The sequence below is a fragment of the Rissa tridactyla genome, chromosome 8 (genome assembly GCF_028500815.1).
Source record: "Rissa tridactyla isolate bRisTri1 chromosome 8, bRisTri1.patW.cur.20221130, whole genome shotgun sequence".
Taxonomy (NCBI): Eukaryota; Metazoa; Chordata; class Aves; order Charadriiformes; family Laridae; genus Rissa; species Rissa tridactyla.
The window spans coordinates 650145-667090 of record NC_071473.1 but is presented as its reverse complement, the minus strand read 5'-3'; the positions used below and the strand labels follow the sequence as shown (position 1 = coordinate 667090).

General features: G+C 39.7%; 1 protein-coding gene across 4 annotated transcripts in view; it reads right to left on the bottom strand.

The window, feature by feature from the left end:
* The window catches only part of LMTK2 (lemur tyrosine kinase 2), a 43644-nt gene that overhangs the window by 17499 nt on the left and 9199 nt on the right, over positions 1–16946 (bottom strand). For all 4 annotated transcript variants that reach the window (XR_008468269.1, XR_008468270.1, XM_054213337.1 and 1 more), the window contains exons 2-6: positions 11088–11212; positions 10127–10271; positions 7866–7939; positions 7163–7281; positions 5661–5748 (exon numbers count right to left, since the gene is read on the bottom strand). Coding sequence is in view for 2 of the 4 variants with exons in the window: in XM_054213337.1 (XP_054069312.1) it covers positions 5661–5748; positions 7163–7281; positions 7866–7939; positions 10127–10271; positions 11088–11212 (551 nt within the window). In the remaining 2 variants the exon portion in view is untranslated. The remainder of the gene's footprint in view (positions 1–5660; positions 5749–7162; positions 7282–7865; positions 7940–10126; positions 10272–11087; positions 11213–16946) is intronic.

The window sequence follows — 16946 nt, the reverse complement described above, 5'->3', positions numbered from 1 at the left end:
TACAAACTGAGGAGTGACCAGCTGGGCAGCAGCTCTACGGGAAGGGACCTGGGGCTCTGGGTAGACAGAAAGCTGAACACCAACACCCTGCGTGCCCGGGATGCATCGACAGGAGCGCAGCCAGGAGACCAAGGGAAGGGATTATCCCCTCTCACTCAGCACTTGCTAGACCACATTTATATCCTGTGTCCAGTGTTGGCTGCCCCAAAACAAGACAGACAAACTGGAACAAGTTCCACAGAGGGCCACCAAGACAGTCAGGGGGTCAGAGCACTTCACCATGAGGAGAGGCTGAGGGAACTGGGCTCACTCGACCTGGAGAAAGGAGGACTTCAGGAGCACCTGACAGCAGCTGTCCAGTACATGTGAAGTTATTAAAGACTGAGCCAGGCTCTTCACTGTGGGGCATGGAAGGAGGATAAGCGACAACAGGCATGATTTGAAACACGAGAGGTTCAGACAGTATAAGGAAAACTGTTTTCCACATGAGGACACTGGAGCAGAAGCGTAGGTTGCCCAGAGACCAGGCAGTTTCCATCCTTGGATGTTTTCAGGACCCAGCTGGACAAAGCCCCAAGAGATCTGGTCTGACCTCAGGCTGACGCTGCTCTGAGCAGGAGGTCGGAGAGGAGCCCTCCTGAGCTCCCTGCCAGCCTCAGCTACTCAATGATGTAGCAACACAGCAATGCTAGCCCCATACTACTTTATGAGCCACAAAATGGCCCTGTATCAGACAGACTTTTTAGCACAGCAAATATCAAAGGTTATGCATATCTGAATAAATACAGTTCTGCAAAATTCACTGCTCAGACACCTAAATATAAAAAGCTCAATAATCATGCTTGAAGAAGGCTCCATTTTCTCTCCAACTTCCTCCACTGCTCTGTCTCTTCCCTCCTCTCCTGGGTCTCCAGGAAGAATTAGATTTTGCCTTTCCTCCCATCCTTCTCAGTTGTAGTCGGGATCAGTGCAGCTGTCTTTGTAAGTCTGTCTTAATATGCTTTTTCTCTGTAACAGCCAGAAGCCGGGGGCACATTCACGTGCAGTACTCTTCAGTAGTCTTCTTGTTGGTGCAAATTCCATATCTGGTTCATACGAACACCCAAACAAATAGCTGACATGACTTTTTAAACCAGCAGGTGCTGATGGTAGGGTTTTAAAAGTGTAAAGAGGTTACCAAATTATGTCTACTGAAGTTGGAAAGCTACCTGCCAACTCACACAATACCACATAATTCCTGCTTCTGAAGTTCTTAGACAACTAAAAATACTACCCCTGCCTCCCCCCTCCAACATTTCTTCGCAGTGTAAGTACCTGCGGTCACTAACAGTAAAATGCCCCAAAGTAGTGTATGGAATAAAGCACCTACACCGTCCGAAAGCTGTTTAGGCATATGTAAATTTAAGAAATATTAAACAGTTCAGAGAGCACAAAGAGCCTTTGAACACAACAGATGTGACTTCTGAAGTTGTCATATGAATTGCCAAATCCCCCCCTGCCCTTTTGTTTTAAACCACACACCACTGATGAATCTACGATTTGCCTCATATTGATACTAAGATTATTGAACAGATTTGTTGAACTCTTTGGTTAAGAAATTTTCATTGCAAAGATTCTTTTTTCATTTGAAGACAACATTTTCAAGTGGCAGTAGTTAGAAAAAGCCCAAACAAAACAATCACTGCAGGCAGGCATCTTCCGCTAACAGCAACACCCCTAAAGCAAGCTACAGGGCATTCTAGGCAAATACTGCATCCCGCTGATCTCATTTACTCCTGGAATTGCAAGACTTGAGGAATTTCTGTAAGAATTTGATAGGCAGATTAGCTTCACAATATATATGCCACTTCCACATTTGAATAACTTTCCTTTACTCATAAATTATGTCAATCCATTAGAGGATTTGCTGTGCTGACAAAGCACTGGCCACACATGGCTGAGTAATATATTAAAGTTAATAAGCAGGCTACCACTATTTTTAACCTGGCATCGTTCTACAATGTTTAACAGTGAACAGTTAACTATTCATAGAAGACTGCACCAACATACTAAGCAAACTAATACAGGGGGTGGAGTGGGCTTAAGAATTTATTGAGCATTTCTTTTGATATTTACCATTTTCTACACAGTTTTAACACAGGCAACGGAAAATTAGGATTTAAAAGCTTTAAATCATTTATGTGCAACTGACCTCTCTTGCTCCTTGCCCAGCTCTGCAAAGCAAGGGACACAGAGCAACTTGGATTACATTATCAAGCAGGCTAAATGCTAGCAAATACAGTTACTGCATATACAACCAAGCAATCTTGAGTAACAGAAATGTGGAAGTAGTTTACATGGCCAAGAAAACAGTAAATTAGCGGTAAAAAAACCCCAGGTAAATTAGCCTGCATGACATTCAGTGTTGCTACCGTGGCAGTGAGCTCTGCTATCTCTGCACTACAGTTTCCAGTGCCTCTGATGAAGGCCTTTCCGTGTCAAGGAGCCTGGGAACTGATAATCCAACAGGGCTGCCCGAGCAGCCGAGGCAAGGTCAAGTGGCCCTAAAAAGGCTACGAATCATAGTGAGAGAAGTCGCAGGAGGCGGACATGCTATGATAGGCTATGAATCTGAAGGAGTGAAAGACAACCACCACCGTACCCCCAACAGAATAGACAAATTTCTCATTATTTAGTATGCCAAACTTGAAAAATGAAGCCTACATTGCTGAAAGAGCCTCAGAAGAACCTGTATCTGAAGGCATTTAAATTTCCTTTCCAACACAGCTGACATATCTGCCACCTGTTTTCCTTAACCATCAAATTCTTAATCACGTTACGTACAAGGGATTAAAACAAGTTTATTCATTGTTGTATATACATATGCAACACCAGTAACGCAAGGTAAAGAGCTCTGGCATAGCGTCACATTACTGCTAGTGAAACAGGAACGTTTCTCATCCTTCCCATCTGAACAATATCTAGTGACCACGGACACTACCAACCTTTGGTCAACCAAAGGGTCCACTGCGTCTGCCCCTGTGGTCTTTCTGCTGAAGAATCAGACTCTTGCATGTTACACCCCAATCTACCCAATTTCAGAAAAAAGTACAAAAGAAACTACCAGCTTTTGAGATCACTTACTAAAGGCCTGAAAAATCCAAGTAACTGCCATCCCAGCCACAGTGATACAAAGCAGCTTCTAGAATATCAGCCCACTGACACTCCGCTAAAAACCTGTCTACTAAAAAAAAAAAAGCTATCTAGCCATACCTTCTATTCCAAATGGTGCCGTCTGGCTGCCTTCACATCTCTCCCTTCTTCATGTCTCCCCTCTCTCGTCACTCCACCATCGCCCCCTCCCACAGTAGGCCGCAGGACCACAACAAGGATTAGTGACATCCAGTGACACCGAGCTAACGTATTGCGCTCCTCTGACTCTGCCTAACACTGCTTCTCTGCCGAGCCCCTGGGTATCTGTGTGCACAGTGAATGCAGCACTAGGAGAGGTCTAATGTCTAGGAGATACTCGGCTCTACAAGTAAGAGCTCTTCAAGTAAGCCAGACTTCCAGTATGAAAGTCATCTTTAACTCACTGTAATATATAATTTTCTAAAAACAAGTTTTAGTTCACTTCGAATAGAAATCAGCACAGGCATGTATTTTCCATTCCAAAGAAATTACCTAACTACGTCTGAATTTATAAAACTACCACTTTGGCTGTCAAGCTTACTGCCCCCGGTTAAAGTGAAAATCTATTTTATCCTCTTAAGTAAAATCCTCTCCAGATTACTCTGCAGTATCATGACAATTTCTGGCACTAATCATCAGGCATCAAACAAGGATATTATTTTTTTCCCCATATACTTAAAGTAGGGCAATTTTTAAAAGTTACTCCATCTTCAAATTCAGAGTTGGATTAAATAGCATAACTATTTAAAAACATGGCAGCAATTAAATCTGATTAAATATTTGGATGTATATCTGTTAGACTCCATAAAATGCAATTCTTTCAACAGGCCTTTTAAAGAACCTCCGATTTGAGCAGCAGCTTTAAAATTGGTAAGAAGTATTCCACTTCTACATATTGAAAAACTATAAAAACCATTATCTGGTTAACCTTAGGCACCTACTTTTTAATTCTTAGCAAACCCGGAACATTTCACTTTGATCAGTCACTTAAACAGTTCAGACATTTTCTCCATTTGGAAAATAATGGTTTTATCAGCACTTCTGCCTCATTAATTTACTGCAGCTAACAAATTTGACCAAAAAGACCAGTAATGAAAAATACAGTTATTTAAGGTCACAGATTAACTGGTGTTTCTCAAGAAAACTCAAAACCTCATGTTAACTCTTATTTAAATTGCTTGAGGCAACTGATGGAAGTAGAACTGTATTTGTGCACCTGAGTTTAAAAGGAAATTCTGTAGTAGTGAAGCTGATAGAAAGGATCTTGCTGAACTTTATAAATGCAAACCATCTTACTTCTGAAGAGTTATTTCTTAGTAACATATACAAGCACTTCTGAGTTCATTTCTGTCTTGACTTTTCTCAATAAACTCTGCTTTAAGTGATATCAAGACCACAAACTTGAAAAGCAGCTATTGAGCCAATGTTTAGATAGCCACCTGCACTTCCGGGTTGGTTTGTTTTCCAGTGATGTGTTACGCTACAATAAGGTGATTCAGGTCCTTCCAGAGCACAGATCCATCACCACATCCAAATTTTAGTCTCTGAAGACGCTGTATATACTGGGCACAGTTCATCCCTTTTCTATACATGCATACCACCCCCCTTCTCCCAACACTGACATAAATTCCAAGACATGCCCAGGAATGCAGCAGCTGAGCAAGAGTTTTGTGCAATTTCCCACCTCCAGAGGCCTTTGTGGCACTAACAGCAGAGCAGAACGCCGTGAGAACACCCTTCACTCTGCTCTTAGCATTTCTTTTGGTGCTCAGGAAGCATAAGGCGGCAAGTTGCTTGGGGGTGATGGGGAGGGAAAGAAAAGAAGAACTAGAGTAGGGAAAAGAAGAATACAGTAACAGAAAGGATGAGGAAGGGAATAAGATGATACTGAAAATTCTAGCTATTAGAATACGCTCATTACCAATTCTGGAAGTGAGCCCACCAATGCATTTTAGCCCTAGCTGCACAGCATGGGTAAAATTTGGACACCCTGGAGGGCTGGGGGGCAGAAGGGAGGAAATTCTTTGTTTCCTCAACTAACATTTTCATAGAAATGGTAATAAAAGCACATTAAGGCAACATAGACGGCAAATAGAATTTAGGATGTGATTGTGAGCATGTGATACTGGACTGCAATAAAAAGCTTCCTTCTGTGACCTCCTTTCCCCTCCAAGCTCCCTGTTACAAGATGCAGGCAGACTGAAAGAGACTAGTAATTCTGTTATCAAAGACAGAAACAGCTATTTTCCTCTTCAGAATGTTCCACAAGCACCTAGAATTTACATGATGAACTGAAAAGAATATAAACAGAAAGTTACACCTGTGGTTTTTCTCTAAACCGAAAAAAAAGTCTGTCTTCTGACATTCTGGTTATTCAAAAAATTTCCCAGAAAGAAAACAAATGGCTTTGAGTGAAGGGCAGTAAATACACTACATAAAATTTACACCAATGGAAAAACAACTGCAGCCTTTTGTATAAGTGCACTTACCAAGTCACAGAACTCAAAAACAAGGAGATAAGGAATGGCTTCCACGCATTGCCCAATACACTGGAGAACATTCGGGTGCTGAAGAATGCTAGAGTGAAAAAAAAAAACAAAGAACAGTTAAAGCCAGAAAGATGACACTATACGTTATTTGCAGTATAATGCCACACACCGAAATCCCTACCAGAAGCTTCAACATATAACATTGGTGGGGGGGCGGCATGAACAGAAGGTGTAAGTATCCCAAGCCACAGATTCCATCTGCACCTTGATACCTCCTTTGTGTTGCTGCAGCGTATCATTGAGAGCAGCTGAAACTCAGAGGATCTCAAAGCCACAAAAGCCAGCACTGCCACAAGACAGTCACACCCATCCTCCCAGCATCCCTCAGACCAAAAATGAGCACATGCAACTGGTTCACAAACTACACCCAGGAACCGATCTGGATAAGAGCTAAACCTTTACTTAGCCAGGTTAGTTCCCAGCCAGATCAGTTACTTTTTCTAAATTGCTTCAAACACACTTATGCCAACGCAGCAGAAGGCATGAGATTTCTTCTTCTGACAACTGCCAACAATTTAAGCCTAAATGCAAATATAACTAGGACATTAGAAAGCATTAAGAGCAGAAAGCTCTCTATGACCACTCACTTGTAGCGTATGCAGGCAAGGCAAAGCACACTATGAGCTATGTCTGGTGAACTGCAATATGCCTCTCTTCCCCAGTCACCTACAAAAGCCATTATCTTGCAGCAGTTAGCTCTTCAGAGAATTCTCACTCTTCCCAAAACACAAAGAGAAATTACACTCCCTTTAATATACCTTTCCAACATACAAAGGTTCAGCGCCCAGAAGTGAGCATCCTCCAAGCATAACACAAGAGGAAACGAACACCAAACAATCCTGGTTTATTGGCATTTCCAGTCCTATCAATAATTTCTCAATTGTAGAGTACTACTAACTGAAGTTAGTGTAACTCTGGGAGTTTCTTTGCGTGCACAAACCTCCTTGGAAGCTACCTGAACAAAATTAAGTTTTTAATCACTATGCTGCATTCTATGGTTTGAAAAAGGGAACTTTAAAGAAATTAATGTGTATCTGATAGCACACAAAGTGTTGCCAGTTCCTCTGCTTCTAACAGAAAAGCCAAGTACAGGAGTTAAACCTCAGTTCTCACAGGCAAGTCATTAGCCATAAGGTTAGCTTGCACCATCAGGAATTTGTTCCAAAGAGCTGTAGAAGAAAATGTGATAAACCAAACCAAGTGTGTTTTCCAGTCATGAACAATAACTACCAAACACATTTAAGCAAAGGGCTCATTTTTATTTCTAAGCAAATTCAACTCTTACTCACTTTGGATTGACTGTATTTCACTTTTTAAAGGCAAGCATTTCAGTTATAAGGGAGGGCAACTATAGACAGTGACACTGAACAAAAGAACTGTCCATAATTCACATGCAGCGGTATGAAGCTTGGAAGTTAACGATGCTGTGAAACATTACTTACTAATACGGTTCTCCATTTCTTAAAAACTGTTCTTGCTCCTTGGGACTGGCACTTGCCTTCAGCTCCTTCACTATTACCCTTGCTACACTAGTGCCTGTGTAGATCTCTCCCAGCAGAACCTGCAAGAAGAGAACCATTCTGTCTTTAATCAGAGGGGAAAAAAAAAATGTTGGCATTTCCCTGCAAGGAGGAATACGAGCTAAAAATAGGCTGCAAGAAAGATTTTCTGGCTTGTCAACACATGCAGAGCTTTGATAATTAAACATCCATACTTAATACAACTTGACAACTGATCTACACACCAACTTTCAGAAAACATTTTTTTCTAATGAAGACCACTTATTTACTTAAGATTTTTTTCCTAGAAATAATTGGTATTAACAGGAATGTATTAATTCAAATACAAAGAAGTCAAACACTTAGTAATTTGACTACGAATACCTAGTAAGTAACTCTGGTAAGAAACTACGCAAATTAAAGCAGCGGTGATTAGTGCTGTGATAACAGCTAGGAAGTGCACGCATGGAAACATCTAATTTCAACTTCAGTTCTTCTCATGCCTGTTTTGGGGGTTTTTTTGGTGTTTTTTTTTGTTTTGGGGTTTTTTGGCGTTTGTTTTTTTTTTTAAAGAGTATCATTTTAAAGGAAATATAGTAACCGAGTTAGTTAGGAATTAGACTCAAACAAAACACAAAATTCTCACCTTTCCAAACCAGCCATTTCCAATTTCCTGGATGTAGTTTAGACTCTGACGTGCAACTTGAGACTTTGATCCATCTGTCACACACCACAAAAGAAAAGTAACACATATCAAACCACTCAGATGGCCAAAGTTATCAACTGTTAAGGAAATAATGCAAGCTCCTATAACATTTATTTCCAATTATGTCCATACATTCAGACAAGTAGCAAAACCTAGTTAGACATACATAAAGTATGAAGGAACACTGTGATAACAGCACTCAAGTGAAACTTTTCTCAGCTTCTAAACCATACTAGAATACACCCCCTACAAACACACAGTGATTCTCCTTAGGACATTCTCCTTTTAAATTTTTAATGCATTCAGTAAGGAGGGGAAAAGGCTGAGTTCTAATTCCAATACAAAAGTGTATCATACCCTGTAGCTGGGTAGGGCAAATCATAGAATCATTTAGGTTGGAAGGGACCTTTTAAGATCTTCAAGTCCAACCGTTAACCCAGCACTGCCAAACCCACCACTAAACGATGTCCCTCAGCACTACACAACATTTAAACCCCTCCAGGGATGGCGACTCCACCACTGCCCTGGGCAGCCTGTTCCAATGCTTCACAACTCTTCCAGTGAACAAATTTTTTCCTAATATCCATCCTAAACCTCCCCTGGTGCAACTTGAGGCCGTTTCCTCTTGTCCCATGGCCTGTTCCTTGAGAGAAGAGTCCGACCCCCCCTGGCTCCCCCCTCCTTTCAGGGAGCTGTAGAGAGCGAGAAGGTCTCCCCTCAGCCTCCTTCTCTCCAGGCTGAACACCCCCAGCGCCCTCAGCTGCTCCTCGGAGGACTTGTGCTCCAGACCCCTCACCAGTTTACACCTTAAATAACCTACTCACAAACCTATGTAAACAAAAGCGGCAAGCCCAAGACAATACTCATTGCTTGTACCTCTTAACGTCTGTAATTATACAGACAGTTACCATTTTAAGACAAGGGGTCTGACTGCTTTACACTTCAGCCCAACTGCCCTACTTATGGCTGCCATCTGGAAGGAGGACATTTTCTGACTAAAAATACCTAACGTAAAGAGTGCAGAGAGGGAAAGGATAGAAAAGAAGACCCAGATCTTGGCAGAAGATAGACAGTAACAATGTCAGGCTCCGTACCATCCAAGAGATCCAGCAATGTATACCCCTCTGCTGCCTAACTGATTAGGAACACCAACAAACAGATGTGCACAGAAACTTTGAATCATTACTACTTGTCTGACAGAATTCTAGCCCACATTTTTATTTCCATAAACCACGTTTGCACCAATATTATTTTCCTGGGACACCTAGAGCTGTGTAATATACCGCCAAGGTGCTCCCAAGGACAGAGAATGCTGTATCATACAACTACCTTTCACCAGTGCACCTTGCTGAAGTACACTGCCTTACTTCTGGCAAAATAACTTGTAGTGACAGAAAGTATAGTTTTAACGGTTATGGCAACGTAGAAGAGCGGAGATAAAATTATTCACAGATGATTTCCCCTCACTCATTAAAACACTGAGGAGTAACATTTCTTTTGTATCAAAGGCACACTGACAGTTCTTGAAAATTGTAGGGAGAGAACTAGAAGCTTCCCTGAACATCTCATGATTAAGCAACACAAGCACCATACGTAAAAATTATATGTGAAGTAGTATAACATGAGAACAACTACTTTATGCTACACTATGCTTGTAATATTAAAGATGCTTTTACAAAAGTTGCATTTTAAAGAGCACGTTCAAAAAAACCTTTCACAGGGAAATCTAATGCTCCGTCTTACCAATATCATGTGTACAGCACAAGAAGCCTACAGTGACACTAAGAAGCGATGCAGCTGAAGAGTAGCACTGCTGTCAAGTGAGAGTCTCTCTTGTTTCCATCTAAGGCTAATGGCTAAAATCCAGTGACAACTTTGCCATGAAGGAAACCAAAGAGCAGAGGTCCCTAATGTCCTAGAGTACTTCAAACCCTTCATGTATACAGGGGCATAATTAAAGCATCCAAGAGAGGTTTGTTTCAGCTGGTTTCAGTCTCTTAAGCTACCTTACATGGCAACTTGCCGTACGTTAACATTTCTGAAGTAATATTCCACATTTTACCCTATACTTCACAAAATATATTTACTCAGTTTTTGTAATAATTGACTTGTTACAGTAAAGTAAAACATAGTCAGGCACACTCCATTTTTGACATTGAAATTGCCTACTTTTGTTTTTTCATTAAAAACCAGCATTTCACCTGTACGAGATGGAAACTGGGAGGGAGTTGGTACAGTAATATTGGGAACCGAAAGAGTAAACACTTCTGCTGGAGACTGAACAGATGGAGTATCTTCTGCTGGAGGTGTAAAATCTATTTCATCATCAAAGTTATCTTCAAATTCCTGCATTAAAAAAAAAAATCTTAGTAAACAAGTTGTTCTTTGTCTTAAAATTAGCACTAATACATTTCTTTTAGATTGAATGTGCAATGTTAAGGAGCCTTACCTTTTTTCCAGATTTTTATTTTTCTATTCCTTATTTTCAATTTATTACTGATTTAAAGAGATTGAAATATCAAGTATTGCTTTTAACAAAAACAGAGATTTTGTTTTGTGGAGGTTTTTTTGTGTCTCAGGATTTTGGTTTTTTACTTTAAATGCTATCCCTGACTTTGAATGAATTACCATGAACTGCCTAGGCCAAATATTCTCCATTTAGAAATGAGAGCAAAACTCAATTTTCGGAACACGAATAACCGATACTCAAAAAGTAATTGTTTTCTGAGGATAACAATTTCTCCTCAAAAGTCTTGCTATAGTGGATCTGTATCTTCGGTATTCTTATTTGACAGGAGCGTCTTCAACCCTGTCAGCAGACTAAGAAAAACAAATTCAAAGAATACACAGGAAAAGGACAAAAAAGGTTCTTTAACTACAGCAAAATTGTCTACTACTGATCCTGATATCTAGTAATGATTTTGAAAAGACATTAAAGATCCTTACTGCAGCATGAACCAAGTACTTAAAATAAATCGTTGCAACAAGATTCCACCGCATGTAGAAATACAGCTGCTGGCTACTTCAGAAGAGGGATGTACAGTGACACTGAAGGGTGAATAACTGCAGAGCATTAGCACAAACAACCAAGTAAGCTGTGTTCCGATAGCCAGAATACTACGAATACCACTTGTACATACATTTGTAACTTCAGCTGCTTACCTTGAAATCTATCTCGGGGTCTTTACAGCAGGAGACACAGTTTGCAAGCAGTATTATCAGTACTGCTAGAGTACTTAGAGACAGAATCACAAAAGATGAGGAAACTTCAGCTGTGGCTCCTTCTCCTGGAAATAAACACATACGTAGTATTATACAAATGCATTTATCATTTTAAGAAGTTCCTTCAAAATATATTATCCATCTGCATTTATTTAAAAGATGGCATTTGAACATTTAGCTGTGTGGACAGGACCACAAGTAAGAGAAAACTGAACAGAAAAGACAGACTGGTAAATTCTACCTATGCCGTGCCACCTGCCTGCAGCGTTCTGGACTTACTTGATCCAAGCTAAGAGGCCACAGCCAACATGACTTACCAAAGTAGGTGATGAACAGGGATAGTCCCAAGCCTCAGGATTCTGTTTAAGTCAACTAATTTATACAGATGTCTAAGCACAGATATTAGAAATCTGGTTGTTTTGAAGACATCTCCCACGAGGCAAAACAACTGCCCTGAGATAAAAGGCAGCTAGAAGAAATCCTCACTTAAACTGCATACAAATTTACAATATATTACTAAAGATAGTACCATCTGCATTCATGGCAGTCTGCCAAATATACAAGTTGCTTTCATAAGTACAGTGGGTCTAATTGGATCACCCCAATTTCTATTTCTTGTGATTCATTAGGTGATTTGTCTCCATTTCAAGAATTTTAGACATGATCCCCAACCACTTTGTAAACACACTTCCAAATAATTTTCAAAAATTTTATATAGAAACATTCTACAACACATTTTCTATGATTAAGTCAGATTATTATTACTCATACAGGATCAAAAGCTTTAAATGGCATTTATAAAAGTCTTAAATCTTTGCCAGGGGAATTAAACCTGTTTTCATCCCTATTTCCATCTTAAATTGAGAACAAAGATACGCAGTTCCCTAGAAGACCTCAGCACACATCTTAGGTTTGGCCTTGTTGTTTCTTTTTAAAGAGGTACCGCCACAGGGACTGGAAGAGTAGTTGGACCATATCTGCGTAAGATATATTTAGATATTACATCGGTGTTAAAGTTAAACAAAGTCACGTGACTTAGACTGACTGGATTTTTTGGGAACATCTGAGTATCAGTGGGAATGTCTGGCAACAGAATACAGCATAAATGAAGCCTCAAAAAGAAATAAAGAAATATCAGAAGTTGACCACTAGTTAAGGGACATACTGACTTGTCCATCTACCTCTTATACCTTCAAAAGGCTGCAAGAAGTAATTAAGAAATTTCCAGAAAAAAAGCTACAGCTTTTCATCATGTTCCACAGATTGATCACTTATTCTAATTACATGTAAAGAGTAGGTTGACATAATCAAAATACTGCTTTAAAAAGTGTTAGCATACTTTCAGAAGATCACAGGTTTTCTGTACAATAAATTAGGAATTTCATCTATACAACAATAAAAGTTAACCAAAAAAGGAAGGTTTTCAAAGAAGTGATACTGTTTCTAGTTTCCACAATAGTTCTGGCATTCTAACCTCATAAGAGAACATGAATACTCCATTTCTAGATAATATGTATTGTTCAAATACAGACCACCGTGTGAGGCTGCTTACCACCTTTTAGTCAAAATTCTGAAGAGGGCTCTCAACAGAACAATTTATATTCATTTAAAACAAGTCCTCTATGTAACACCCATGTATTTTTCCATCTGTAAGCATCAACATGGAAAAAAAAAGAAAGGTAACAGCTGATTAGCTGATTTATGTTTACTTCCTTCAGATGTTCAGTAACCTAAACCACAAATATAAGCGTTTTGTGAAGTCATTAGCTAAATTACTGTAACAAACACACACAGAGATAATATAGCTTTAGATAAAATATAAAAGATTCCTTTGAACATCTAACTGAAACCAAATAATTAGAGATAGCTTTACTACAAAAAAGTTACCATTTATGTTACCAGGTACCATTTTTCCAAACCCACCTCACTTAATTTCCAAACAGCTTCCTCACCTTCACCACCAACCTCACTGACATGAGAAGTCAACTCACTGCAGACCATGCACTGAACAGAAGCAGATCTTCCCTGACTAATAAGCACCCGCGAACACATCACCACAATTAAAGAGAGATTCCTCCCAGTAGGAGAGCAAGACTCCTGAACCCCCGAGAACATTTCACCCAGTGTACTGGATGCATTTGGGAAAGTTAGCCAAGCAGAAGTAAATCACTACACAATGAACTGGGACACCGCGAGCATGTTTTAGTATTCACAGTATACATTACTAGCATGTCTTAAAAGACTGCTAGTAAAGACTTAAAAGACTGCCTAAAAGACTATTCCAAGAATAACTTTAGACCAGATCCTTAACAGGGAGGTACAAAGCACCTCAGCTGTCAAGTTTATAAAACACTAAAAAAAAAAAAGCTAGCAAACTTTTATTTTGTTTTTATAGTACACTATAACGTCTCCTTTTTCATGCCCACACGGCTAACATGAATTTTAGTGTCCTTCTGCTCCCCACAGGAGACGAGCATTATCACTTCTCATCAGCATCCTCCCCTCCTTCAAATACCACAGCTTCTTCTAGAAGGTCTTTTTCATCAGCCTCTACCAAAACTTGGAGCAATTCTTCAAAATTTGCTTTACCACTTTTGATCTTACTGCTTTTTTTCAAGACCTGACAAGGGCTTGTGCACCCGAAAGTACATCCGTTGTAATTATATTAGCTGGTCTGCTACAAGGTGATATCTCTACCTACAAACTGCCCTCCTGTGCCCTTGGACTATCACAACTACAGCAGCGTGACCACGACGTGTGTTTACAGAAACATTACCACACTCACTTCAATGCGGGAACTTCAAATCCCACTTGGGACCCCCCAGGAAACCACAAGTTATCACAGCAAATCCAGCCAGGAGGATTCAAGCTCCCAGTGGTCTCATGCCAGTTTTCTGGTTTACTTAACTCAAAATGAGACATAACGGGCACTAACAATCACAAGCTGCTACTGTATGTGTTAGATACACTGCATGGGTATTCAGCTACTTTATATTAAAAAGGCAACATATTTTGGTTGGAATTCCTTCTGTAAAGAAAACTGCACATTTATAAAGCCTAAAATCTAAGTGTGCCATGTAAATTACCCTCTTCCCCATAACGCAAATATCTCCTTTAAGTACCTTGGAATGAATACAGAAACAATAAATAAATTCCTGCTGCTCATTATGTTACTTCCTAACCTTACAGCCCTTCTATAATTCCCAGGAAAAGAAAGTGTGTGAACTAACAGCAATTAATTGGAAGCAGAAATGAAGTTGTTTTTTGGTTTGTTTTGGGTTTTTTTAAAAAAAAAAAAAAAGGAAAGCAAAGATCACCTCTGAAAAGGCAACTAACCATTGACAGCTCATTACGACAACAGAAGACACATAAGCTTCCAAAAGCACCAGGCAAATTTCACCGACAAAGTTACAAAAAGATGCTTTAATACAAGAAAAACACCAATTATCATGGGCAAGTTTCTGCAACACTTAGAGAATAGCGTTTCAGATGACTCATACAAGAGCTACTTACTAAGAACTGCAGAATCGCCTCTATTTGGATAAACTTTCAAGTCTCTCACATAGTAATTAATAAGTGATATTTTTTAATCTGCACTTTTAAAAAAATGAATGTAAAATTAAGTATAAAATGATGGCAACCTATAACTGGGCTAAAATTTATTATAAGTAAAATTATTTTAATAGCTTGCATAAATGCATATTCAGTAATGGAAGTCTCTGATTAAGGATGAGAACTGGAGTTCGACAAAGTGCTGAAAAACCTGCTGCACTACAACCTCTTTTGCATTCTTCAACTATTTCCATCCAATGATTAATTCACTAGAGCTTGGTACAATGACTCGGAACTGAAAAGGTAGGAGATGTTGAATACCTCCTTTCGTTTGTAAATTGTGAAAGTATGAAGGAATGACGGCTATCTGTTATAAGAGCCTGACCGAAAAAGCAATCAGAAAGAAATTAAATGCAGAGGACCATTTTATATAGTCATTGCAGAAAGCAGTTTTCTTTAATAAAAGAACTCTGTTAAAATACATTGTAAATTTAATTAATTTTAATCTAAAGCTCGATAAAATCCAGTAAACATCTCACAATTTCATAATGAATGCAGAAGTTAAGAACCTTAACATAATAGATTCTAAAGTAGAGAACTTAATAAATTTACTCAGTATATCATCTCAGTTTACAAACCTACTGTATTTAATGTAACCCTACGCAGTAACAACCTACTACAACTTAATATCTATCCAGAAGTCAGAATCTGTTCTTTAGGAAAGGAACTGCAAAACACCCCCAAAATACGATATATAAAATGCCAGCAGTATAAGGCTTCCTGTCAGCTAATGCAAACAGTCTAGAGTACTTCGGTCTGTTATATCCAAACTACTCAAGCAGGAGGAAGAGGCCTGGATTATCCCACTACTATATTAAAACAAGCAGGAGATGCAGCGTGTCTGTGTTCCTATATGTGTTACTGCAAGGTTAACACAACAGAATGCTTTACAAAGAACTCTGTGCTAGTAAACGTTCCATCTCAAAATGGCACCAAGATGATCCTAAATTATCAAGACAGAAAATAAGGTCTTTTTTCAAAGCCTTACAGTATTAAATACTGATTTTATGCTGTTATTTACCCACTCTTAACAAGCACATGGTATCATAAACAAGTCAAAGCCCTGGCCAAGGCAGGTATTTAATTAACAGTTACTGAACCAGATTCTTCAGCACCTCTGAAGACTGCCATTTCATAAGCAAGTTTTACACTAATGCCTAAATTTGAGCACAGCATACCTGCAGTCAAACCCTGTGTGCAGGCAAGTACATGAACATGCTCACTGAAAAAACAATGATGATAAATTGCACTGGCATTCTCAGGATCAAGTATAGACTTGAGAACATACACTTCAGTATCTAGTAACATTCTTCCACCTGTTGAAACATGCTATTTTCATACAAAATATATTTCAAGGCAGTTTATATAGGTCAGGATTCTCTATACGTTCCTAACTTTCTTTCAAGTCTACTTTCTTCAAAAGATAGTCCACTGACTCCCAAATGCAACAACTAAGCAAACACAGTTTGTTTCTTGCTAGAACTGGTTTCCTTCCCTACCCAATTTCCCAGCCTGCGCCCAGTACTCTCAGACAGCCATGTATGTCATCCACCCGTGGCTTCCTTTGCTCCCATTAGCCAAGAGCCACAGCCACTTGCCAAGCAGCGGCAGCCACCACGCAGAAGGATGCGGGGCCAGCCGTCTGTATCCATGAGGGGGAACAGGCCTGGGCCCCTGCTACTGCCAGACTATGAAAGGTCATGACACTTGAACTCTGACTCTCTCCAAGTTGGTCCAATGTCATTAATCACATTATTAAGGTCTCAGCCTTCAGGAAATTGGGATAAAAAACGCACGACACCACACAATGCTAAGCTTGGGGGAAAAAAAATAAATATACATGACAGACACTACTGAGTACACTGCTAAAAGACATTCACGGGTGTGATAAAGGCAGTGCAGGGCCCAGATAAATTAAGCATTATTAGGGCACTGTGAACTTCAAGGGAGCATCTGATTTGAAGCTCTCAGCACAGCAGTTGCTACGCGACAACGGTCCCATCGCATAAGCAAGAGCCTCTTTTCTTTTGAGAGCAGCTATATAAATGGCAGTTCCGCACTAATAGCTCTAATGATTTCAAGCACAAATCCAGCATCACAGCAGTCACTTAAACTGCCTCTTGGACACCCTCAAACTATACGATCATGAACCGAGATGTTACTTTACAACACCAAGTGGGAACAGAG